We start from the raw sequence: 26,142 nt of genomic DNA, 5'->3' as shown, positions 1-26,142 counted from the left end.
CTTCTATTAATTTAATGAAACAAATATACATACTCTGATCCAAAACTTCTTCATCTTCTCTCTTTGGCTGCTGTGCTACAGAACTTAACTGTCCTCTTCTGGACTCTGAAAAGACGAGGGGAAGAAATCTCATGAACTAATACTAAGGGAAATGAACACAAAGTTCACATATCTATGCACATAGCCCTCTGCAACTAAAATTTATTCCACAAATTAACACATGGCAACAATTCTTCTGGGATTATGAAATGAATATAAACCCTCTAATTCAACAGTCTCTGCAGACTGAATCCTCGTGACCTTATATTCCTTGATGACTCAACCCCTGTTAACAGCAAAGAATATCTTGGCAGTTAAAAATCCACAGCTGAGGAGGGTCACACAGGAATTTGTATACTATCACCCAACTTTAGGTAAAGGAGGCAATAGCAAAGTGACCATCTAAAAAACCCTCTGAACATTAGTCATCTGGAGATCTACCTGATCTCTAAAGAGCTTTCAGGTTAAGCATGAAAGAAGGTCCATGTATCAGAATATTCTTCAGGTCTCATTAACAAGGTGACGCTTCCGCAGAAGGATGTTTAATCTCTTTTCTCATTGCTTACTGTCTGACTATAGTATAAGTTTTGTTGTCTAATACTCACAGGAAATGGCTATTGCTGGTTTATCAAATATAAGGTAATGGTATCTCCTGTGCAAGCACCGAGTCATGTCTGACCCTTGAGGTGACGCCCTGCAGCGTTTTCATGGCAGACTCAATACGGGGTGGTTTGCCAGTGCCTTCCCCAGTCACGACCGTTTACCCCCCCAGCAAGCTGGGTCCTCATTTTACCGACCTCGGAAGGATGGAAGGCTGAGTCAACCTTGAGCTGGCTGCTGGGATTGAACTCCCAGCCTCATGGGCAAAGCTTTCAGACAGCTGCCTTACCACTCTGTGCCACAAGAGGCTCATTTATCAAATATACCAGATGCTTATTGTTCTGCCCAACCCCCTACTTAGAAGAAATTAGAGTTCAAATCCTACACCCCCGTAGAAACCTTCATGGTGATGACTCCGAGCCTGGCAGGATCCTTGCACCCCAAATAATGGAAACATCCTATGCACCTGGCAAGCAACAATGCCAGTTACCCAGGAACTGGCAGCATCAGCTTGTGCATGATTAAATATGCAAAAAAGTGTGCATTCCCACAAAAAGGTAGTAGTAGAATTTATTTGTATATAGCCATAGGCCTTAACAAAATAAATCAGAATAAAACCATAGAAGGCATAAAACAATAAAACAGCATGTAAAAATACATAAATGCAGGAGTGTTAAGAGCCCAACTTAACAATGACAGCATTGACCCTATTTTCCTTGAAGCCAAGAACTCCACAACAAAGTAAAAATATCCACAACTATATACACTTATACATTTCCATGGAGTGTGAACCACCATGGAAACCCCACCAAATTACCAAAATTCATGTATGCACAGCACAGATCTATTGCATCAGATAGAAAGGAAAGACAGAATGAGAGACTAATTAAATCTGCACAGGTCTACTATGATGACTTCAAGAGCCTCTTGTGGCGCAGAGTGGTAAGGCAGCCGTCTGAAAGCTTTGCCCATAAGGCTGGGAGTTCAATCCCAGCAGCCGGCTCAAGGTTGACTCAGCCTTCCATCCTTCCGAGGTCGGTAAAATGAGTACCCAGCTTGCTGGGGGGTAAACGGTCATGACTGGGGAAGGCACTGGCAAACCACCCCGTATTGAGTCTGCCATGAAAACGCTAGAGGGCGTCACCCCAAGGGTCAGACATGACTCGGTGCTTGCACAGGGGATACCTTTACCTTTACTATGATGACTGAGCTCAGGGTAATGAGAGAGATGAATCTCTTAGCATGTTTTTATACACATACTGTAAACTAAAAGTACCTTTCTTCAAAACTATCATGAGTCCCATTACTAGAACAAAGTTTGAGTCCAGTGCTACCTTTTAGACCAACAAGGTTTAATTCTAGGTATAATCTATTGCATGCAAGCATATACCCAGGATTAAACTTTGTTGGTCTTAAATGTGCCACTGGACACAATGTCATTCTATTGCTTCAGACAAACATGGCTATCCACCCAAATCAATCTAAATTACTCTAACTGCTTATTTTAATACCATGAGGTTTGTAGTATAGATGCTGCAGGTTACTTACATAATAAACCATCTTTAAACCTAAGAAGCCAGCTTTAATTTGACAATGATCCACATAGTAAAACCCGAATTACTGAAATCCTTCTGGAACTTGTAGTGATACAGTTAGATTACTTGCACGAGCATAAGAGCTTTGCAAACCAAAGCCTTTATCCATACGGATATCTAAACCACCAAGCATGGTGGTCTGAAAATAAGCCTGAATAACTTGTAATTAATTAAAGCAGAGTGGTAAGGCAGCTGTCTGAAAGCTTTGCCCATAAGGCTGGGAGTTCAATCCCAGCAGCCGGCTCAAGGTTGACTCAGCCTTCCATCCTTCCGAGGTCGGTAAAATGAGGACCCAGCTTGCTGGGGGGTAAACGGTCATGACTGGGGAAGGCACTGGCAAACCACCCCGTATTGAGTCTGCCATGAAAACACTAGAGGGCGTCACCCCAAGGGTCAGACCTGACTCGGTGCTTGCACAGGGGATACCTTTACCCTTACCTAATTAAACAAAAATGCATCCTTAACTCCATTTTCATAGATGAACTCTTTGGTCACTTTTCTCTGTTGATGCTTCCAAGTCAAACTCAGAGACGTCATATCCATCACATCCAGAATTACTGTTTGTGTACTCTGATTCTGATAAAGGGCTTCTATAGTTATACATATACCATTTGCCACATTATTTCCCTTCAAATCTAGAGAGAGCTATCTTTGAAATATCCTTCATTTCTTCTTTGATCAACTGTATGATTCCCTACCCATGGCTATTAGCTTAGAAATTGATTTTACCTTCATGATGCCCGTGTGCCATCATGGTCATATCAGACTTGACAGGAATAGGAATATTTGCTTCTTGTGGTATGCTCCTGAACATTTCTGGATTTACGTTCTGTGTACAGGTCACGAATGAAGCTGAATGTTTGGCTTCCATGTAGTACATAATGTAGAAATTGCACATTTCATCACTGGATGTGCTCCTACAGCAAAATTTTATAAACAGAGACACACATTTGCACAGGGTTTTTTCTTCGTTTTAGTTCTAGACTGAACAGACTTGTGGAAGACATATTAAGAGCAAGGAGAGAAACATCACTTTCTGCAAAAACCGATCAAAGGTTAGACAGCAGTGCATTCTAAAAGTTCCACATTAAAAATGCATAAGACCCTGCAGAAGGCCATTATCTTCAAATGTTTGCTTGGCATTAACAGTACAGAACACTAGCCTCCATCATTTTCATAGAACTATATTAGAAACTCTTAAGCATACTTAGCCTTTTAAGTCTGCAGTAATAAGCTGCCTGTCCCACTTCCAGCTTGCTGGCTCACCTCCTCATACCCTACACATGTAATCCACAGAGCTGCTGCATAGCCTCCCTCCGTTTCAAGTGTTATTTTTTTTAAATACAAGGGAGAGAGCAAAGCTGCAGACCTTAGTGGATTGTGCCCAAGACAAATAGCAGGGGATGCAGCACTGTAAATATGTATTCTTTCCTGACGCTCCCCCACCCCATGCCATCAACGGGATTTAACCCATTTTCAAGTTATTAATAATTAACATATTTAATTCAGGAATTTTCTATTTAATGCTTGCCAGATCCCATGGACTTTATTTTTCTGCCAAGCTACAGAGGTATAATTCAGAGTAAAAATTTAGCTTAATTATTGTTACAGGATGCCAAATGCAGCATCTTCCAGTTAGATTAAATGTTATTGTAAGTCCTGGAAGGCACATCAAAATTGCAAGCTTATATAAGAAAAAGTATTGTAAACACTGGGAGGTTTTTTTTTTTTAAACCCTAACAAATTACAGATATTCAAAGACCAGAAGCAGAATTTCAGAAAAGGGTCAAATTAAGTTTTCTGTTTTCTTCAAACAGGAGACGTGAACTGAATTTGTGTTTTAAGCAATATGTACTGACATAAACCTCCTTTACAGATCTTATCATGGACACCTATTTCAGGAGTTATCACCAGGCAAAAAGCATAAGAGGCAGTGCTGGGCTTTTGTCAAACAGCCCTCACCCACCCCCCTTTTTTTTAAAGGAAGCAGGGCCTGAACTCTGCTGTGACTGTTTGTTTGTTTTTAGATTAGTTTTCACCATCAAGTCAGTCAGCCTCCGCTAATAAAAAGGTGTGGGGGTGGGCTATTTGCAGCTTGCAACTACGTCAATGCTGACTTTTCCCCCTGTGTCATCATGCAGCATTCATTTACTCACCATAGCAACAATAATGACACCAGTCAGGGAAGAAAGGGAGGGATGAAACCTTCCAAAAAGGGAACTGGCATCTCAGGCCTTTTGAAAATACAGAATCTTTCAAACGCCACAAAAAATCCACTTCGCCTCAGCAAGCTCTCTTTCCACCCCCCCCCCCTTTAATCCATTCTCTATCTCACCATATGATTCATATGCTTGTCAGCCAAACTGTCACAATTTTAAAAAAACATAAGCAAAATGTTAAGTGCCATTGAGGAATAACACACCCACACAACAGAAGTATCAAAACACTGTCAGTGTTTCTGACATAGCACAGTTTGGTACTTTTGGAAGCTAAAACTAACGAAACATCCAGAACAAATACTGATTTGGCTATTAATGGAATCCCATCACTGGACACATTTTTTTCGCTCAACCTGCAATGTAATTATTTCCTGTGAAGTAGAAAAGACAATGCAATTTGGGAGATGCTTCCTTGTTATAAGGAAAAGCCCAAGCTCCCCCCCTCCACAATACTTTGTGTGCTTTAAGTTGAATGGTAATTTCAGTATTTCCAGGCAATTACCAGAAATGATCATCTGCCTAGAAATTTAGGGATGAAAGAAATTTAGCTTCCAAATATATGGTATTTTCTTTTCTTGACACATCTTATCACACAGGCTTAACATCCAAAAATCCCTGAATCTCGAAGACACTGCATTACATGCTTTCACCACCAAAGTAAGACCTTATCTTTATACAGCTTTCACTGTATTCATATTTGGCTAAGGGCTAAGTGGGCGGAGAGTGGGTGGGGCCAGTCCGATTGGCCCTTCACCAGGACAGACAGCAGTTCTAGCCAATTGGGTAATGGCACAATCTAGGCCCTCACCAGCACAGGACAGAAAGGTTTCTAGGCCCTCACCAGGACAGGCCAGAAAGCCACGGGGAAGCGGCAGGACACCGTGAGTAAAGACGGAGGCCTTCCCCTCAGGCCTAGAAGCACACCTGAGGCCTTGAAGAGGCCCAGGGTGTGCTTCTAGGCCCGAGCGGAAGGCCTTGCCGCTGCCGGGGGGGAGAGCCTAGAAGCACACGGGGGGGGGGGAGCTCACAAATGGGCTTTGAATCTAGTATTTACATAAAGTCATTCTATGATTGATTAACAGAGCAGGAGAAAGCTTCTTAATCCAATGTGCAATTATGAGATCCTGGACCAATCTGAGAACATTAGTAATAGTAGCAAATAACAGACAAATAAAAGGGTTCTAGGTTACAGTTGGCATTATACACAATAGTGAAGCATCATACACAATAAAGTTTACAAAATGCCTCTGGATTTTTTTAAAATGGTGAACATTATACAGTAACAAGAAGTCTTAAAACATGCCCGCATTACAGAAGAACAGTCACCCCGTGCCCTTCAATTGTGTGTTATCTGGACACAAAAACGATTAGGGCCACATCTGTTGGGAGGATGCCCCCTCCCATGAAACTACAGCAGTGACTGGCAAAGGATTAAGTAACGTCACATATGTGAAATCCATTCCCTTACTCCATTGAGCATGCTGAAATGCAACAGTGTAGATTTGAAGGAAATTTGAAAATAACACTTTAAAAACAGGTGTGTGCTTAACTCTGTGCTCACCTCCCCTTTATGCAATGAAAAAAGCAGGAGTGTCCACTTGGATCCTCCCCTAAAGCTATGAAGCTATATTTGAGCTATATTTTTTGCAGATCCAGCTTAAAAAATGGAAACCCTCAGGAAATCCACATAACATCATATATTCTGAGCATGACATTCCTCTTTAATGTGGGAGCTTCCTGCTTCCCATGTGGAGAAAAAAAATCTCCCTTCAGAATCCACCTATGATAACATGACCATGCTATCTAAGCAGTGATGTCATGATCGCCCTCCCGATGTCCTCAGGAGTGTTAACTTAATGTGCCTGCAGGTCCTTCACCTCTCCCTAAACCCCACATTCCTGTTGTTTTTCTGTATCTTCCCTCCCCTCCTTCATCCCATGGTTTATGACTACTGCAAAGAGCTCTCCCTTATCTATCCTCATCCTTGGTTCACACAGTAGGGGTTGGAAATTTACTACCAGGAATGGCAGGGAAAGCAGACTGAATGTCTCCTGAATTCGTGCCTTTTAGATCAAAGGCCTCCTCTATGGTAACAATTTCTCCTACGTAAACTAACTCCCTATATATAGGCCCGAGGGGGCCATCTGTGCTTGTTTCTTTCAATGTTCCTGTCCTTGCCATGCTTCACCTTATGGATCCTTTCAATAAAGACTAATTCCTTTGCACCACATGTGTATGGAGCTGTTCTCTAAGAAGTGGTCTCTTCTGGTCAGTCGGACCAGCCTATGGTTCATGATAAGTGCCACTTGTGCAAGCTCTAAGAGAAGTGACAATTGCTATTTGCATGTAAAAGCTTTAACTTCTGCAGATATACAACCTACAAAGTAGAGATGAATCAAACAAGGGTTTCCCCTCAATAACACTCTTTGGACATGGGGGGGGGGGCAGAGGGGTTACAGGAAGGTGGGAGTGGGGCATTTTCTGTCCCCACTAGGCCTCTGTAGGATGGGGAGGAGCTGGCTCTTCTGTGTCCACCGGGTTAGGCCCCGTTGGCCCCCAGAGCACCTAAGGGAATGTGGATATTTTCCTATTCCCTTAAAGCAGGGCAATGGGGATCTGATACACACCAGGCCCGGAAGAGGATTACCTTGGTGACAATGTCATGTGGAAGCAGGTATGAGCCCTGCTGCCATATGATCGCTCTCCTGGCCTTTTCAACCCATGCAGAATCAGCCTAAGATCTGGATTTCCACACACACACTATTATCATGTTACTCACTTGATTATACATACAGGTTTGTAAATAAGGCAGATTCAGTAAGGTGCTCTGCTGTTAACCACAGCTTTGATTCCTCAATAGATAAAACAGAGAATAGAACTATTCAAATCATTAAAATAAAGACGTAATTACCCTATGCGAGTTTTTGAAGCTCTGCCTTCACCGGTAAAGACACATCTTGCTGCCAGAGTGTCTCCATATTTGACTTCTATGGGGTTTTCTACAGGGTAAAATGCCTGAAAACAGAAAAAAAGAGGTGACATATTTCAGAATGTTTCTAAATACATGTGCCTCCCACTCATCTGTATAGTCTCCGGCAATCGGGAGGGGATGAACTTTTCATATGCAGTTTTATTTTATGGTTTTGGAATTTCATTTTCAGAGAAACATGTCCCCATCTAACCACCTTGGTTTTCCTCAAGACTTCTATTGTTAACTCTGTAGCTCTTTGCATCAATGATTCCACGGATCAGTTTTCTTTTGAAACAGCTACTGAGACTTTTTTTCATCCCAATACATGTATGTGTGCGTGTAAGGGGAAACGGGAGGGAGGAATGGAAGGGCATCTCTGTGTGTCTGTGCGTGTTTGTTTGCTAGGGAAGGAAGGGAAAGGCAGGGAGGGGGTCGGGAAACCAATAGGTAAGGTGGGAAACAGGAGGGGGGAAAGGGTGTCTCAGTGTGTCTGTGTGTCTGTGAGGGAGGGAGGGAGGGAGGGAGAGGAACCAAGGAGGAGGTCAGGAAACTGACAGAAAAGGTAGGAGGGGGAAGAGAATGAAGTTTGTGTGTGTGTTTATGGGGGATGGAGGGGGCCCTGACCAAGTAGCCCCAGAGCAATTATGTGTCCCACATACCCTCTGAAAGTCAGACAGTCAGGAGACATTTTTTATAAGTCAGAACTCAAGAGGTGATAAAACAATCTTCCAAAGAAAATATTTTTAAAAATAATGTTCTAAAAGCACAATGTTATCAAACCACTTCTATGTGCAATCTGACAAAAAAGCCAAGCAAGATGGGTTTTGCCCTAGGTATTTTGCTTAATGGCTAAAAGAAGCTCTCAAGAAATCCTCAAACTACATTTTGAACATGAGGTAAAGCACCTAATTCTATCATCACAAATGACAGATAACATTTGCTGTTTTGATTCTATCTAGGGATACACTGACTTTCATTTGATGTAGCCTCACAAGATGAATCATGCTGGTCATCTTGGTTGCCATGGTATCTGCTGAACTTTGTAAGGCTAGGTTACTGGTAAGATAAACAGCCACTGGTTATGTTTCATTTTATTAGATCAGAGAGTTCTACAAATCCTCAGCATGCAAATATATTAAACATGGAACTCTTGTTTATGACACACAAAGCCTTTTCTCTGAGTACTGTGAAATAATATTGGCATCAAGGATTTCTGTCATCCTGCAAAGATAGAGCAGTTCTTGATCCCAACCTTATTTTGATAATACGTCATTTACAAATGTAATGAGTGGTGATGCAGTATTTATTGAGTCAGTTTTAATGAATTTTGTGATACTGCATTTTTGATCTGGGACACATCTTCAGGCACAACTCCTTAAACAGATGTGAATACAGATGTGATGTCTGTAGTCCCACCCAAGGAGCATGTCAGAAGAGGCCAAGGGAGCTGAGGAGGCAGAGAGAGAGGCCGTCCCCCCATGGGAGCCCAGCCAGCTCCTGCAACTCCAACAGGGGCCGAGGAAGCAGCGGCCCCAGTGTAAAAAGGTAAGCAGGAAGGGGTGTGTGTGTGTGTGTGTGTGTGTGTGGGAGGGGAAGGGAGGGTGTTGGGAAACCAACAGGTAAGGGGAAACGGGAGGGGGGAAAGGAAGGGAGTCTCTGTGCTTGTATTTGTTTGAGAGGAAGAGAGGGAAAGGCTGGGAGGGGGCTGGGAAACCAACAGGTAAGGAAGGAAACAGGAGGGGGGAAGGGAGTCTCCGTGTGTGAATATGCTTGGGAGGGAGGGAGGGAAAGGCGGGGATGGGAAACCAACAGGTAAGGCAGGAAACATGTGGGGGGAAGGGAAGGGGGTCTCAGTGTGTTTGTGTGTGTTTGTGAGGGAGGGAGGGAAGGAAGGAAGGAGGGGGTTGGGAAACCAACAGGTAAGGTGGAAAATGGGAGGGGGAAGGGGGAAGTGTATCTGTGTGTTTGTGATGGAGGGAGAGGGAGGAACCAAGGAGGTCAGGAAACAAACTGGTAAGGTATTAGGGGGGAAGAGAATGGAGTCTGTGTGTGTACGTGTGTTTGCGGGGGACGGAGGGGGCTCTGATCAAGTGGCCCCAGAGCAGGTATGTGTCTCACATACTCTCTAAGAGTCAGACTGTCAGGAGAATTTTTTTCTTTATTCATTATGATTTCAACAATAACGTTGTCTTTTAGAAAACAATCAGATATGCAGCATCTGGAGGAATAACCCAGAGCTGCTACTGCCATTTTGGAGCATGGGGCATTTAAAATGTCCATCATCCACTGCCTTTTCACGTCCCCAAATGGTTGCACCTGTGGGCCCTTGGGGCATTTTTAACTGTCCCACATTTGGTTCTAAAATGGGTGCTCAATTCCAAGGTCATGCCCAGAAGTGCCAACAAAACATTCCACTTATATTAGAGATACCTCACTGTAAGTTGAAAGATTATATCCTCTCTCACTTTTCTAGCGAGAAAAAACGCCTCCAGAAAGCTTGCCCTCATTTGCCCCCCAATTTATCAGTAGTTCTTTGTTTTAATGCACTATAATCACTTGGGAGCAAGTCCAAATAAACACAGTGGTATCTTCTCCCCAAATATGCACAGAATGGTGAGCGCTATATAGTGGGTGATATCTATATGATAAGACCTAAAGGGAAGGGAAGAAAGAGACTGGCCAATATGTCAGAATTCACTTTACAGGCAAAATATCCCCAGAGTTGCTTTTGACTTTATTTACTAAGGCATCACCCTACCACAACAAATGGGAAGCTACAGTCTGACACAAAGAAAAGTTGCACAAGTAGTATATGAAATGGCAAGATAGAATGTGTTTCAAAAGAAAAATATCAAAGTGATTCAATATAAAGCTTTCCATTAGCCTACAGCTGGTATTTAGATTATTATTATTATTATCCATTATTATCCACTTTCTATAAATGTAGAATATGAAAGTGCACCAGATTTAAGCGCCTCCATGCAATGTAAGGTCTAACTTTTAAAAAAGAATTATCCTGTAAGTGCAAAGTTCTCCTTGATACTCATTTGTTATCAATAACCTAATGCTACACAAATATATAGAATATACACATATATTCAGAAAGTGAAGAGGAACTAAAGAGCCTGTTGATGCGGGTGAAGGAGGAGAGTGCAAAAGTTGGCTTGAAACTCAACATCAAGAAAACAAAGATCATGGCATCCGGCCCTCTCAATTCCTGGCAAATAGATGGGGAAGAAATGGAGATAGTGACAGATTTTATTTTCCTGGGCTCCAAGTTCACTGCAGATGGGGACTGCAGCAAAGAAATTAAAAGACGATTGCTCCTGGGGAGGAAAGCTATGGCAAATCTAGACAGCATCCTAAAAAGCAGAGACATCACCCTGCCAACAAAAGTGCGTTTAGTCAAGGCTATGGTATTCCCAGTTGCAATGTATGGCTGCGAAAGTTGGACCATAAGGAAGGCCGAGCGTCAAAGAATGGAGGCTTTTGAACTCTGGTGCTGGAGAAGACTCTTGCGAGTCCCTTGGACTGCAAGGCAAACAAACCGGTCAGTCCTAGAGGAGATCAGCCCTGACTGCTCCTTAGAAGGCCAGATCCTGAAGATGAAACTCAAATACTTTGGCCACCTCATGAGAAGGAAAGACTCCTTGGAGAAGAGCCTAATGCTGGGAGCGATCGAGGACAAAAGAAGAAGGGGACGACAGAGAATGAGGTGGATGGATGGAGTCACTGAAGCAGTAGGTGCAAACTTAAATGGACTCCGGGGAATGGTAGAGGACAGGAAGGCCTGGAGGATCATTGTCCATGGGGTTGCGATGGGTCAGACACGACTTCGCACATAACAACAACAACAACACATATATTACATTTACATTATATTAGAGCGTTGGTCTAGGATTTGGGAGATCCAGTAGCAACTCCTCAGATGGTCATGGAAGCTTGCTGGGTGACCTTCAGCTAGTCACACATTCTCAGCCTAGTCTACCTCACAGGGTTCTTGTGAGGGTAAAAAGGAAGAAGGAATATTGAGACACTTTGGGTCCTCACTGAGGAGAAGAGTGATGTATAAATGAAGTAAATAAGTTACGCAGAAAATTATTGAGACTTTTCATCTTCCCTTGAAAATATACCACATCAGCTTCCCCCCCCCGAAAAGTACCCCCACATACAAGAAGCTAGAAATACCTGTGGCAACTGAGGACTCTGCCTGCCAATGAGCGTCCACTGACCGTCTCTAACTCGATATCCACTTACGACTTGACCTGAAATATAATGTTTTTATAAGCCATAAATTGTGTCCACATTTAGAGAAGGTTATTTCTCTCTCTCTTTCTCTCATACATACACAAACACTGTTATAATGATGCTCCTTCCACATTATATATTTCAAGGAAGAAATCCTTCAAAACCACAAAAAGCTGACTTAGTTGCTTGATTTTCAGAGACTGAAACCACTGCCATCATCTATTAATGCCCATTAAATTCAAGCAATTATTCTTCAAGAATGAAAGGCACGGTCTGCGGTTGCCTCTCAGTTGCTTTCTGGAAAGCTTTTAAATCCTAAAGGCTCTCTAAAAAACTACAAAGTAACACCTTCATTCTTGCTCTGATTGTTTGTGGGAAATGAACTCTTTGTAATTATTGTAAGTATGCTATAAATGCTCCCTGCACGTTTTGTATCTGTCTGTTTTGTTGATAACACACATCTTTTAGAGTTCCAACTAGGAGTGTAGGACTTGCTTATAAAAGGCTACATTTCCTATAGGGAAAGATGCAACTCAAGATTTAAGTAAATTAACATCCCTCGGAATCTATATTTTGTTCAGATGTTATGAACAGACTTGCATTAAAGCTGTTTTGGTCAGCACAGGTGATTATCACAAAAGAAAAGACTTACCTAATCGATGAGTATGTACTCTAAAGGCAAACAGGTGCATTGGGTACATTTTATAATGGCAAGCAATATCAGCATCAACCACTGTAATAAAATAGATAAGAAAGTCAGGGGAAATTACGTCTGTGTATAAGCTGAAAACATTCATTACCAAAGGATCCCTGTGAAGGTAATACAAAGAGACTCATTTTTGTTAGCCCAGAGCAATTCAGATACAAAGAAAATTAGACACAGTTCCACATTGTATTTTTCTATAGACTTCCATTCAAAAAACTGCTTTCACAAGCTGTTCCATTGATTAAAATCAAAGGGTAACTCCATAGATATACCACTTTTGCATTAATTATGGTATTCTTTCCATTGACAGAAACAAGGCTTTCCAAGTATACAGCAACATGAATAGAATAACTCTGCATAGTCTTGTACTGTCAGCCCAGGTGAAAAGAGAACATAAGTGGCTGCCTAGTTTACTATATTAAATGTTGGTAAATTTTCAGTAACAAGAACAATCTTGTCTTAAGATGAAAAATAGACCTATCTAAATATTGATCAACAACAGCTTTTGTGAAATGTTACGGCATAACTGCCCATGGTGACAGGCTTTCAGAATTCAGAAGCAAACACAAGTCTCTCTCCATACAGAAATGTTAAGTTTCTCTGAACACACAGAATAAGAAAAAGAACAAATTTTGAATCCAGTAGCACCTTCGCTGGCCTTAAAGTTTTATTCAAGGTATGAGCTTTCATGTTCATGCATACTTCCTCAGATTCACAGAAGCACATATCTTGAATAGAGCTTAGTTGGTCTTAAAGGTGCCACTGGACTCAAAATTTGTTCTGCTGCTTCAGTCCAACACACCTACCCACTTGAATCTAACTAGAATTCGAAAAAGTCGTTCAATCAGCAGAATGGAACTTGCCTGCCTCTTCCTACCCTATTACAGTCTACTCAGCTCTTAGAAACACTAATCTTGGGGGACTTGGACCCTCAGGAGCAGCATGAGGAGCCATGTGGGCATTGGCAAAGGCAGAGGAGAATCTATGAAAAGTGCCTCCCCTTGGCTTTCACTGCCAAAAACCCTTTCTTTAGACTTAACCCATTCCATCTTCCACAGACTTCTAAAAGAAAACTGACTACTAGTTAAAAATAATTTGTGCAATGAACTGACTTTTTTAAAGAATACGTTTCATATAGTTGAACTTGACTACACTGATGGCTCTGTGGAGGATTCTTATAACCTACCTTGTTAAATAATGTTCATTTAAATATATACATCAAGTTACAGTTTTGGTTTTGTTTTAAACATTTTACTCACCTTTCTCGCCTGGGGGTATAATAGTATCCATGGACATCATGAGATACATCCCAGCAATCATAGGCTGTCTACAAAAGAAATATTGGGAGTTCCATAAAAATACTGAAGTTATAAGTCTGTTTCTGATGACAGTGCTGTCAGTCTTAATCTTAGAGTTGAAATAAACAGCATGCTTTCTAATCTGACTCACACAGATTCGCAACGATTCACCAGATCCAGCGGTGGTGGTGCATAGTTATGAAAATCCGAAAAGCAAAAGCAAGTCATGCATGCTTCTGCTTTAAGGTGAGAAGCAAGACCACTAAGGCTCTTAACTTTCACCAGAGATAAGATACATAACTCCTTCATTGTCAGCTGGGTGTAGTGGTTAGGAGTGTAGACCTCTAATCTTTCGAGTCGGGTTTGATTCTGTGCTCTCTCATATGCAGCCAGCTGGGTGACCTTGGGCTCGCCACATCACTGATAAAGATATCAGGGCTCTCTCAGCCTCACCTACCTCACAGGGTGTCTGCTGTGGGGCCCATTATGCACGGCCGCCGAAACGGCGATTTCGGGTCACGTGGAAAACGCGGAGGGGGAAGACGCGACGCATACCGATTATACACGGGGCGGGGCGCGACGGCGGCAAAACCCAGAGTAACCGATTATGCACGCGCCGATCCGGGCGCCGCTTCTGGTTGCGCCCCGCTCACCCGGAAGCTGCGCTTTCTTCCGCGTTTCACTGACGCGGCTTTTTCGGCGGCATGCACCGAAGCTGCAGCCGGTTGCAGCCGGCTCCGTGCGTTATCCGTGATTTTAGTCGCCGCAATTCCACCCCGAATGTGCGCTAAAACCCCCGTGCATAATGGGTCTGGGAGAGGAAAGGGAAGGCGACTGTAAGCCACTTTAAGACTCCTTCAGGTAGAGAAAAGTGGCATATAAGAACCAACTCTTCACATTATAACAGAGGCAGGAAAAGACAGCCACAAGCTGCTTATGTTTCAATAATAAATTTATTTAAAGAGTTTGTAAAGCCTATAACAATATACAAACTGACATTCAACAGAGGGAAGGGAAAATGCAAACATCTATATATCTTCAATCTTTATAAAACTCCAGTTACTAGTATCACACACATTCTTTCCAATTAGTGACCATATTCACCTGATCTCCTGAACCTCAAATTCAGTTTTCACAAAAGAGAACCGCTTCCTTTCACTATTTGCCTTCACTCAAAACTATTAAAAAGAAAAGTGTTGCCTCGTTATTAATTATTTTGTCACTTGTAGAAAATAACCATCTTGCCTTTTCCTGCTAACTACTAGCCTCAGACTTTCTGTCCAATTTCTATGGCATTCTTTCACCAGCCTTACATTTAAATGATGTTAACATATTTTTATTTCACATTCTCAGTTTAAAAATCTCACAAGGCAGAATTCAACAATAAAATAATAACACCATATTATGACCATCTAATAAGACAACTGACCCCCTTCAAGGATCGCTGCCTTGTTGTGGCAAGGGGGCTTGCGTAGTTCAGTGAAGCTATGAGCTATGCCGTGCAGGGCCACCCAAGACGGACAGGTCATAGCTGAGAGCTCTGACAAAAGGTGATCCACTGGAGAAGGCAATGGCAAACCACTCCAGTATCTTTGCCATGAAAACTCTATGGACAGTTCCAATAGGCATAACGATATGACGCTGGAAGATGAGCCCCTCAGGTCGGAAGGTGTCCAATATGCTACTGGGGATGAGCAGACGGCTAGTACGAGTAGCGCCAGAATGAATGAAGCGGCTGGGCCAAAGCCGAAAGGACGCTCAGTTGTGGAAGTAACTGGTGGCGAAAAGACAGTCCGATGCTGTAAAGATTTTTATTCCATAGGAACCTGGAACGTCAGATCCATGAATCAAGGCAAGCTGGACGTGGTTAAACAAGAAATGAGAAGACTGAACATCGACATTTTAGGAATCAGTGAACTAAAATGGACAGGAATGGGTGAATTTAATTCAGATGACCATCAGGTATATTACTGTGGACAAGAATCTCGCAGAAGAAATGGAGTAGCATTCATAATCAATAAGAGAGTAGGAAAAGCAGTCTTGGGATACAATCCCCAAAATGACAGAATGATCTCAGTTCGAATCCAAGGCAAACCATTCAACATCACAGTGATCCAGGTCTACGCCCCAACCACTGCTGCTGAAGAGGATGAAGTTGATCAGTTCTATGAAGCCCTACAACACCTTCTAGAAGCAACGCCCAAAAATGATGTGCTTATCATCATGGGGGATTGGAATGCTAAAGTAGGAAGCCAAAAGATAACCGGGATAACAGGCAAGTTTGGCCTTGGAGTACAAAATGAAGCAGGGCACAGGCTGGTAGAATTTTGTCAAGAGAATACAATGGTCATAGCAAACACTCTTTTCCAGCAACCCAAGAGACGACTCTACACATGGACATCACCAGACGGTCAACACAGAAATCAGATTGACTATGTGCTCTGCAGCCAAAGATGGAAAAGTTCTATCCAGTCAATAAAAACAAGACCAGGAGCTGATTGTGGTTCAGATCATGAGCTTCTTGTTGCAAAATTTAGGCTTAAATTGAAGAAAGTAGGGAAAAGCACTAGGCCACTCAGGTATGAACTAAATCATATCCCTGACGAATACACAGTGGAGGTGACAAATAGATTTAAGGAATTAGATCTGATAGACAGAGTGCCTGAAGAACTATGGACGGAGGTTCGCAACATTGTACAAGAGGTAGCAACTAAAACAATCCCAAAGAAAAAGAAATGCAAGAAATCAAAATGGCTGTCTGAGGAAGCTTTACAAATAGCTAAGGAGAGAAGGGAAGTGAAAGGCAAGGGAGAAAGAGAAAGATACACCCAATTGAATGCAGAATTCCAGAGAAAAGCTAGAAGAGATAAGAATGCCTTCTTAAATGAACAGTGCAAACAAATAGAAGAAAACAATAGAATGGGGAGGACCAGAGATCTTTTCAAGAAAATTGGAGATATGAAGAGAACGTTTCATGCAAAGATGGGTATGATAAGGGACCAAAATGGTAGGGACCTCACAGAAGCAGAAGAGATCAAACAAAGGTGGCAAAATTATACAGAAGAACTATACAAGAGCGAGCTTAACATCCCTGATGACCACAATGGGGTAGTTACTGACCTGGAGCCAGACATCCTGGAATGTGAAGTCAAATGGGCCTTAGGAAGTCTGAGCAACAATAAAGCTAGTGGTAGTGACAGCATTCCAGTTGAACTATTCAAAATCTTAAAGGACGATGCAGTAAAAGTGCTACACTCAATATGCCAGCAAATTTGGAAAACTCAACAATGGCCACAGGATTGGAAAAGGTCAGTTTACATTCCAATCCCAAAGAAGGGCAATGCCAAAGAATGTTCAAACTACCGCACCATCGCACTAATTTCTCATGCTAGCAAAGTTATGCTCAAAATCCTACAAGCTAGGCTCCAGCAATATGTGGACCGAGAACTTCCAGAAGTACAGGCAGGATTTCGAAGAGGCAGAGGAACTAGAGATCAAATTGCCAACATACGCTGGATCATGGAGAAAGCTAGGGAGTACCAGAAGAACGTCTACTTCTGCTTCATTGACTATGCTAAAGCCTTTGATTGTGTGGAACACAACAAATTGTGGCAAGTTCTTAAAGAGATGGGAATACCAGAGCATCTTATTTGTCTCTTGAGAAATTTATATGCAGGTCAAGAAGCAACAGTGAGAACTGAACATGGAAGCACTGACTGGTTCAAAATTGAGAAAGGAGTTCGGCAAGGCTGTATACTGTCGCCTTGCCTATTTAACTTGTATGCAGAGCACATCATGAGAAATGCGGGATTAGAGGAGTCACAAATTGGGATCAAGATTGCAGGGAGAATTATCAACAACCTCAGATATGCAGATGATACCACTCTAATGGCAGAAAGTGAAGAGGAACTAAAGAGCCTGTTGATGCGGGTGAAGGAGGAGAGTGCCAAAGTTGGCTTGAAACTCAACATCAAGAAAACAAAGATCATGGCATCCGGCCCTCTCAATTCCTGGCAAATAGAAGGGGAAGAAATGGAGATAGTGACAGATTTTATTTTCCTGGGCTCCAAGATCACTGCAGATGGGGACTGCAGCAAAGAAATTAAAAGACGCTTGCTCCTGGGGAGGAAAGCTATGGCAAATCTAGACAGCATCCTAAAAAGCAGAGACATCACCCTGCCAACAAAAGTGCGTTTAGTCAAGGCTATGGTCTTCCCAGTTGCAATGTATGGCTGCGAAAGTTGGACCATAAGGAAGGCCGAGCGTCAAAGAATTGAGGCTTTTGAACTCTGGTGCTGGAGAAGACTCTTGCGAGTCCCTTGGACTGCAAGGCGAACAAACCAGTCAGTCCTAGAGGAGATCAGCCCTGACTGCTCTTTAGAAGGCCAGATCCTGAAGATGAAACTCAAATATTTTGGCCACCTCATGAGAAGGAAGGACTCCCTGGAGAAGAGCCTAATGCTGGGAGAGATCGAGGGCAAAAGAAGAAGGGGACGACAGAGAATGAGGTGGATGGATGGAGTCACTGAAGCAGTAGGTGCAAACTTAAATGGACTCCGGGGAATGGTAGAGGACAGGAAGGCCTGGAGGATCATTGTCCATGGGGTCGCGATGGGTCGGACACGACTTCGCACATAACAACAACAACAAATAAGACAACTGAAGCAATATCAAGCTGTGGCTCAATGAAAGAGGGTTTGCTGTCTCTCTTTCCCTGCACTGAAGATGGATGGCCCTGATTAAATCACAGAGGGAAGGGACAAGGCAACAGGAAGCTAAGCAGGCAAAAGGAAGGAGTCCTGTTCTTTCTCATCTGTTTCTGCAGAAATGCTGACCCTCTGATGGACTGTACCCTAAACCTTTGTCCTATGACAGTTTTTTAAAATGTCTTCTTAAAAGTACTCAGTTTAAAAACCTTGCCTTAAAATATGTTAAGACCATCTGCCATGTGCTTAAGCCATTACTTTTGATGGCTTCTTTCTTTCAAGCCCTGTCCTTGATTTAAGGAGCTATCAATCCTCCAAACAATCTAAATTGCTATGCTGGAAACATTCAAGGCTGCCTACATTCCAGGAGGCTATAGAACTGAAAAACCTAAGTTGCCAACTCGGGGTTGGGAAATGCCTTGAGAATTTGGAGGTGGAGCCTGGGGAGGGGTAGTGGGGTATAGAGCTATAGAGTCCACTCTTCAAAGCAGTCATTTTCTCCAAGGAAATTGATCTTTGTTGCCTGGAGATATTTTCTAAATCCAGGAGACTTCTAGGTCCTATCTGGAGGTTGGCAAACCCAGTAGAATTCCAACTTTTTAAAAAGGTACACCAAATAAGTAGCCATTATGGTCATAAGGATACATACAAATGTTTGTAGATAATATCTCAAGAAACTTCAGAAGCTAGGGAGTAAGTTTTTATCAATAACCAGGAAGTCAAATAGTATCAAACAGATTTTTAAAGCTGGAGTTATAATTCAGTTGAAGAAAAAGAGTTGGTTCTTATATGCTGCTTTTCTCTACCTGAAGGAGTCTCAAAGTGGCTTACAGTCACCTTCCCATTCCTCTCCCCACAAAAGACACCCTGTGAGGTAGGAAAGGCTGACAGAGCCCTGATATTACTGCTTGGTCAGAACAGCTTTATCACTGCTGTGGAGAGCCCAAGGTCACCTGGCTGCATGTGGGGGAGCGGGGAATCAATCCCGGCTCACCAGAGGTCCATGCTCCTAACCACTACACCAAGCTGGCTATTGTATCCTCTGTTCCCACTATTCCATCCATCATGGAGAACACTTCTGCTAGGACTATTCCTGCTTTTCTAAAGCTTGTCATGAGGAAGAGGTTAAAGGATGCTACTCCACTCTCCCAGATATAGATGCAGGTCAATGGAGGGAGAAAATATTCTGTTTGTCTCTCGTAAACTCACAAGAGCAGAAGGGAAATGTCTCTTGCTCTTATGATCAAATCCATCATTACCCGCATAGTCCTTTTCTGGGTCATACTACTATACAACTGAATGGAAATTAATGGTGTGGAGAGAGAAGTTATTAAATCTGATTAACTGGGAATGCAAATGGGAGAATGATAATAGATATCTGGTAGCAAAACTTTCAGTCAAAGGGGAAGTAGGCATACCACCATCTTTACACAGAAAGGGAAAATTAAAAGAATGAAATTGAAAGAGGATTTAGAAGTCACCAAGAAGCCATGCATTTAGGCACAGTACTTAATAGGACTAAAAGGAACCAAGGGTTTTAGGAACCCAGAAGGATAGCAGTAATTTTTAAAATATATATATTTATATACTGCTCTCCTTCATAGCTCAGGGAAGTTTACATTTTTAACAGTAAGAACTTGCACAAACTTTCATAATACAGTTATATAGAACAATTTATTTTGTCATTTCCATTTGATATTTACAATGCAACTTGGTTTTACTGCACTGCTGATTCAGATTTTTTCTATGAGTGCAGTTGATAGTGGGAGGAGCTTCTGGGCTCTGGTTGGTGGTGGATCCCTCGCACTGACCAAAAGCATGATGGAAGAGCTCCAGTTTACAGGCCCTGAGGAATTGTTTTAGGTCCAGCGGGGCTATGATGTCATCTGGGAGCACATTCCACCAGGTGGGGGCCAGGACTGAGAAAACCCTGGTTCTGCTCAAAGTCGTGCAAGCTTCCCTGGGACCAGGGACCACCAGTTTATTGATGTTGGTGGAATATAACACTCTCTGTGGAGCATAGGTAGAAAGGCGGTTTCTCAGGTACTCAGGGTCCAGACTGCGTATGGTCTTGAAGGTGATTATCAAAACCTTGTTTTTGTTGTTGTTAGGTGTAAAGTCGTGTCCGACCCATCACGACCCCATGGACAATTATCCTCTACTATTCCCTGGACTCCATTTAAGTTCCCACCGACTGCTTCAGTGACTCCAGTGACACCTCATTCTCTGTCGTCCCCTTCTTCGTTTGCCCTCAATCGCTCCTAGCATTAGGCTTTTCTCCAGGGAGTCCTTCCTTCTCATGAGGTGGCCAAAGTATTTGAGTTTCAAAACCTTAAGCTTGATCAAATGCTGAATTACCATTTTTTCCTTCAAGAAAGAGTATACTGACTCATACTGACTCTCCTTTTCCCCAATTTTACAAAGGTTCAGTTTTTGTTTAGGTTCCTTTGAAAGAATTGTTCCCCTACCATAGCCTCTGTGACACAACTCCCACAAATGTCTTGAAGGGGGGGCATCTGAAAAATATGAAAGAAGTTTCAGGAAAGGTTTTGGACATACTTACTTTTGATTTGTCAGATGTAAAGTTACACCAGAACAATCTTTGTGTTTATCTGCACAAAATATTAAAACAGAGGTTTAGGTATACACTTTGTCATTTTCTTCCTTGCTAGCATTCTAGAGACTGGTAATAGAGTACTTCTTGCATAACAGCGCCTTAGTAAACAACCTGTGCGTCAAGTATAAACATGTTTTTTCTATGCATATTAAAATTATAAACTGGTTTAATATACTGTAACACAGAAGCTTCTGAGTTAGTAATTCTATTTTAAAAACCAAACAGCCGGAGTTGTTAGAGGAAAAGAAGGCAGTAAGACAGTAATGTAATTTTAAGCAGTGGGAAAACTAAAGCATTTACAGGAGTAAAATTCCTTTTTGGTGTAAATGATTTTTTTTGCTGCAACAGACGAATGAAAACAAAGAAACATAAAGAAACTATCCTTTTTATCATGTTATGCTGGTGGTTACAAAACGTTTAGTTTATTCAACTTTGACTACTCAGTTATCTTCACGACCTAGGTTTGTCAGCTCTGGCTTGGAAAATACCTGGAAATTTTTGGGGTGGAGTCTAAGAAGGGCAGGGTTTGTGGAGGGGAGGGATTTCAATGTGATATAATGCCATATAGTCCTCCTTTCAAAGTGGTAATTTTCTCCAGGTAGATCTCTGTTGCCTGGAGATCAGTTGTAATAGTGGGAAATCTTCAACCACTATTAATTGCAGTGAATTTTAGAAAAAACAGCATTCCCATATTCCACAAGTGACTTCAGAGTACATTGTCAACTTCCAAAAAGAAACTACCTTGCAAACTGGTGTCCTGTGGCGAATACCATTCATTATAGAATCATAGAATCATAGAGTTGGAAGGGGCCATACAGGCCATCTAGTCCAACCTCCTGCTCAACGCAGGTTTAGCCCAAAGCATCCTAAAGCATCCAAGACAAGTGTGTACCCAACCTTTGCTTGAAGACTGCCAGTGAGGGGGAGTTCACCACCTCCTTAAGCAGCCTATTCCACTGCTGGACTAATCTTACTGTGAAAAATCTTTTCCTGATATCTAGCCTATATCGTTGTACTTGTAGTTTAAACCCATTACTCTCCTCTGCAGCCAACAGAAACAGCATCCTGCCCTCCTCCAAGTGACAACCTTTCAAATACTTAAAGAGGGCTATCATGTCCCCTCTCAACCTCCTTTTCTCCAGGCTGAACATTCCCAAGTCCCTCAACCTATCTTCATAGGGCTTGGTCCCTTGGCCCCAGATCATCTTCATCACTCTCCTCTGTACCCTTTCAATTTTATATACGCCCTTCTTGAAGTGAGGCCTCCAGAACTACACACAGTACTCCAGGTGTGGTCTGACCAGTGCCATATACAATGGGACTATGACGTGATTTTGATGTGATGCCCCTGTTGATACAGGCCAAAATGGCATTCGCTTTTTTTACCGCTGCATCACACTGCCTGCTCATGTTTAGTTTACAATCCACATGTACCCCAAGGTCCTGTTCACACACAGTGTTACCTAGAAGCGTATCCCCCATCCAGTAGGCATGCCAGTTTGAGAGCCAGTTTGGTGTAGTGGTTAGGAGTGCGGACTTCTAATCTGGCATGCCGGTTTCGATTCTGCACTCCCCCACATCCAACCAGCTGGGTGACCTTGGGCTCGCCACGGCACTGATAAAACTGTTCTGACCGAGCAGTGATATCAGGGCTCTCTCAGCCTCACCCACCCCACAGGGTGTCTGTTGTGGGGAGAGGAATGGGAAGGCGACTGTAAGCTGCTTTGAGCCTCCTTCGGCTAGGGAAAAGCGGCATATAAGAACCAACTCTTCTTCTTCTTCTTCTTTTCATTTTTCTGACCCAGATGCAGAAATTTACACATCTTTATTAAATTGCATCTTGTTCTCATTTGCCCATTTTTCCATTGTGTTCAGATCTCGTTGAACTCTGTCTCTATCTTCCGGAGTATTTGCCAGTCCTCCCAATTTGGTGTCATCTGCAAACTTGATGAGTAGTCCTTCTACCCCCTCATCTAGATCATTAATAAATATGTTAAAAAGTACCGGGCCGAGCACCGAACCCTGAGGTACCCTGCTACTCACCTCTCTCCAGTCTGATGAAACACCATTGACAACAACTCTTTGAGTGCGGTTCTCTAACCAATTCCCTATCCACCTAACTATCTGAAAATCCAGATTGCAGTCCTTCAACTTATCCATCAGAACATCATGGGGAACCTCATCAAAAGCTTTACTAAAATCCAAGTAAACGACATCAACCGAATTTCCACGATCCAGCAAACCTGTTACTTGGTCAAAAAAGGAAACCAGGTTGGTCTGACAGGACCTGTTGGAGACAAATCCATGCTGACTTCCTTGGATCACCAAATTGTCCTCCAGATGTTTGCAGATCGCTCCCTTTAATATCTGCTCCATTATCTTACCCACAACAGAGGTCAGACTCACTGGTCTGTAGTTTCCCAGGTCATCCTTCCTCCCTTTTTTGAAGATCGGAATAACATTTGCTCTCTTCCAGTCCTCCAGGACATATCCAGTCCTTAAAGAGGTCCTGAAGATGATGGACAAGGGCTGTGCAAGTTCTCTGGAAAGTTCTTTGAGCACTCTCGGGTGCCTTTCATCCGGCCCAGGGGATTTGAACTCATCCAGTGCAGCTAAATGCCTCTCAACAACCTCTCTATCCATGTTAACCTGCCACCCAGACACTATCCTTTGGCTACTGCCATCTCTAGATGTGCCTAAACCCTTTGACCTGTGGGAAAAAACAGATGTAAAATAGGCACTAAGCCTTTCTGCTTTCTCTGCATCTTCCATTAGAGTTTGTCCATCTGCACCCAACAGTGGGCCTATTGCCTCCTTTACTTTACATTTGTTCCTCACATAACTGAAAAATCTTTGTTACAATGGGCTTCCCGGCCAATCTTAGCTCACTCTCAGCTTTGGCCTTTCTGATGATTGATCTACAGTGCCTAGTAACCTGTGGATACTCTTCTTTAGAGCTCTGTCCTTCCCTTCATTTCCTGAACATTTTCCTTTTCTTTCTTAGTTCCTCTTGAAGTTCTCTGTTCATCCAAATAGGTTTCTTAGAGCTCCTGCAGTGTTTTCGTCTTTCTGGGATAGTCATTGATTGAGCATGCAATAGCTCTTGCTTGAGTAGCACCCACCCTTCACATGCTCCCTTCCCTTCCAGCATTCTCGTCCATGGTATGACACTCATCATGTCTCTGAGTTTATTAAAGTTTGCCCTATGAAAATCCAACATCCACGTCTGGCTACATAGCATTTGTGAATTCTAAAGCCGAAGCCAAGAAAGTCTATTTTAAACTCTTGTCATGAAAAAGAGTGCTCTTTACTGATCTAGTAAAACAGTCACACAGTCCAAAAATTTAAGTTACATAAATAATAATAAAAAGTCTTGGGGCTTGCACTGAGCATTCCACAAGCTACCATGAAAAAAAGAAAGAAGAACAAGAAATATTTGGCAACACAAAACATTACAGCATTAAAAAAAAGCGGGGGGGTATAAGAAATCATAATGTTTTGTCAACGTGACCCTATATTTTATTACACTGCAATTTGTAAAAATTGTAGGAGGCTGGCCTGAAATACCAGAGAGTAATTAACTTCATTAACGTTGTTAAATACACAGAGTCACAGAAAATTGAAAACAAATTTATCCATTTCCCCTTCCAATTTCTCCAGGTCAGTTTGACCCCACTTTACAGACAAGAGTTTTCAGGCACAGAGAATGGAGTCTTTCTTTCTTCCTTCCATCTAGCAATCCTTCATGCTGTATTAAAAACAGACACTAAAGTCTCACTGAAAATGTGTGTATGGGGGGTGGGGTGGGGGTGGAGCTAACTACAGAAAGGAAGGGAGCTGAAGCTACATGGCACATAGGGGTTATTGTAGAGTTCTACTTCATTGGGTTAAAAAGTTCCTTTTATTTTTACAGATACATGGGCAGAAATCTGCTAATCATTTTTCAATGAAACCATGGAAAACAGGAATGTTTCCCTGTACTATACCCATAACTGGAAAGTTCCTTAATACACAATAAAAAGAAAAGAACATGGAATTTATTTTTATTTATAGAAGTATTGCCCAGTTGCTGTAACAGGATTCTAGCACTTTCAACTGACCCCCTAGACCAAGAGTCAAGTGACCAGATTGTCCCACTTTTGGAGGGACATCTGGGGGCACCTGGCAAATTGTACTTATGTTGAAATTACAATACTATTTTTGCGTTCTATGCGTTCTGTGAAACTTTTTCTTGCTCCATTTAGACCAATTTTTTAATCAAGAACCCCCGGGTCAATGGTGTCCCACTTTACCAATGTTAAAATCTGGTCACCTTAACCAAGAGGCAAAGAGCAACCACTCATGCCCCTGTACACTGACACTACATAAAGGCAGAGAGTGGAGGAGGAAGCAACAACCTGCAAATACTTCTCCAACTTGAAGGTCTTATAGTTAGAGAGGATCCTTTTTTTGCTGTCAGTCTAGGCATTAAGTTGGCAATCTCTGGTGTAGGTGATTTTGAGCTCAAAAATAGCATACAGGCTTCTATTAACTCTTATGGTGCCAAGACAAATGGACAGTCTAATTGCATAGCAGCATGAAATGGCAAAGTAGTTAATCAACCTTGTCTCAGAGCAGATGCTGGTAGCCTTGCATTGGTAAGAAGGAACATCCTCATTCCTTCTTCCTATAAATTTATACCAAAAACCCTGGAACATCAGTCAAGGTGCTCAGTCATTTTAGGTTTTGTCATATACAGTCCATGGTAGCCATTCTGTTCCAGCCCCTTCAGACATGTACATTCATGCACACATAGAATATGTATATAAAGAATGCAAATCCATAACAAAATCAGGAGTTCAAAAGAAGTCTAGCCAATCTCTGTCCCAACTTCTCTAGCATCTACAATTGCCAATTCCAAATCTCCAGGATTTTCCCAATCTGAAGGTGTAGTTGGGGGGGGATATTGGGATGGAAGGGAGCTCAATAGGGATATGATGTCATACAGTCCACCCCCCAAAGCTGTCATGGTCTCCAGAGGAACTGAACCCGGTAGTCTTGAGATCAGCTAACTTCTGAGGGGTCTCCAGGCCTTGCCTCAAAGTTAGGAACCCTTGCAAACAACTGTGTGTACAAGTGTATGTGTGAGCATATGTACATGTGT

At 42.4% G+C, this 26,142-nt stretch overlaps 1 protein-coding gene across 10 annotated transcripts in view; it reads right to left on the bottom strand.

Moving 5' to 3' along the window:
• Positions 1-26,142, bottom strand: part of PAM (peptidylglycine alpha-amidating monooxygenase) — a 161,751-nt gene that overhangs the window by 52,562 nt on the left and 83,047 nt on the right. For all 10 annotated transcript variants that reach the window (XM_077347714.1, XM_077347718.1, XM_077347717.1 and 7 more), the window contains exons 8-14: positions 20,946-20,994; positions 13,638-13,705; positions 12,325-12,405; positions 11,613-11,689; positions 7,365-7,468; positions 2,964-3,151; positions 34-105 (exon numbers count right to left, since the gene is read on the bottom strand). In XM_077347714.1, the coding sequence (XP_077203829.1) occupies positions 34-105; positions 2,964-3,151; positions 7,365-7,468; positions 11,613-11,689; positions 12,325-12,405; positions 13,638-13,705; positions 20,946-20,994 (639 nt within the window). The remainder of the gene's footprint in view (positions 1-33; positions 106-2,963; positions 3,152-7,364; positions 7,469-11,612; positions 11,690-12,324; positions 12,406-13,637; positions 13,706-20,945; positions 20,995-26,142) is intronic.

The sequence above is a fragment of the Paroedura picta genome, chromosome 7, assembly GCF_049243985.1.
Source record: "Paroedura picta isolate Pp20150507F chromosome 7, Ppicta_v3.0, whole genome shotgun sequence".
Lineage (NCBI taxonomy): Eukaryota > Metazoa > Chordata > Lepidosauria > Squamata > Gekkonidae > Paroedura > Paroedura picta.
The sequence above is the reverse complement of the archived record's forward strand: the minus strand, read 5'-3'. Positions and strand labels throughout refer to the sequence as shown.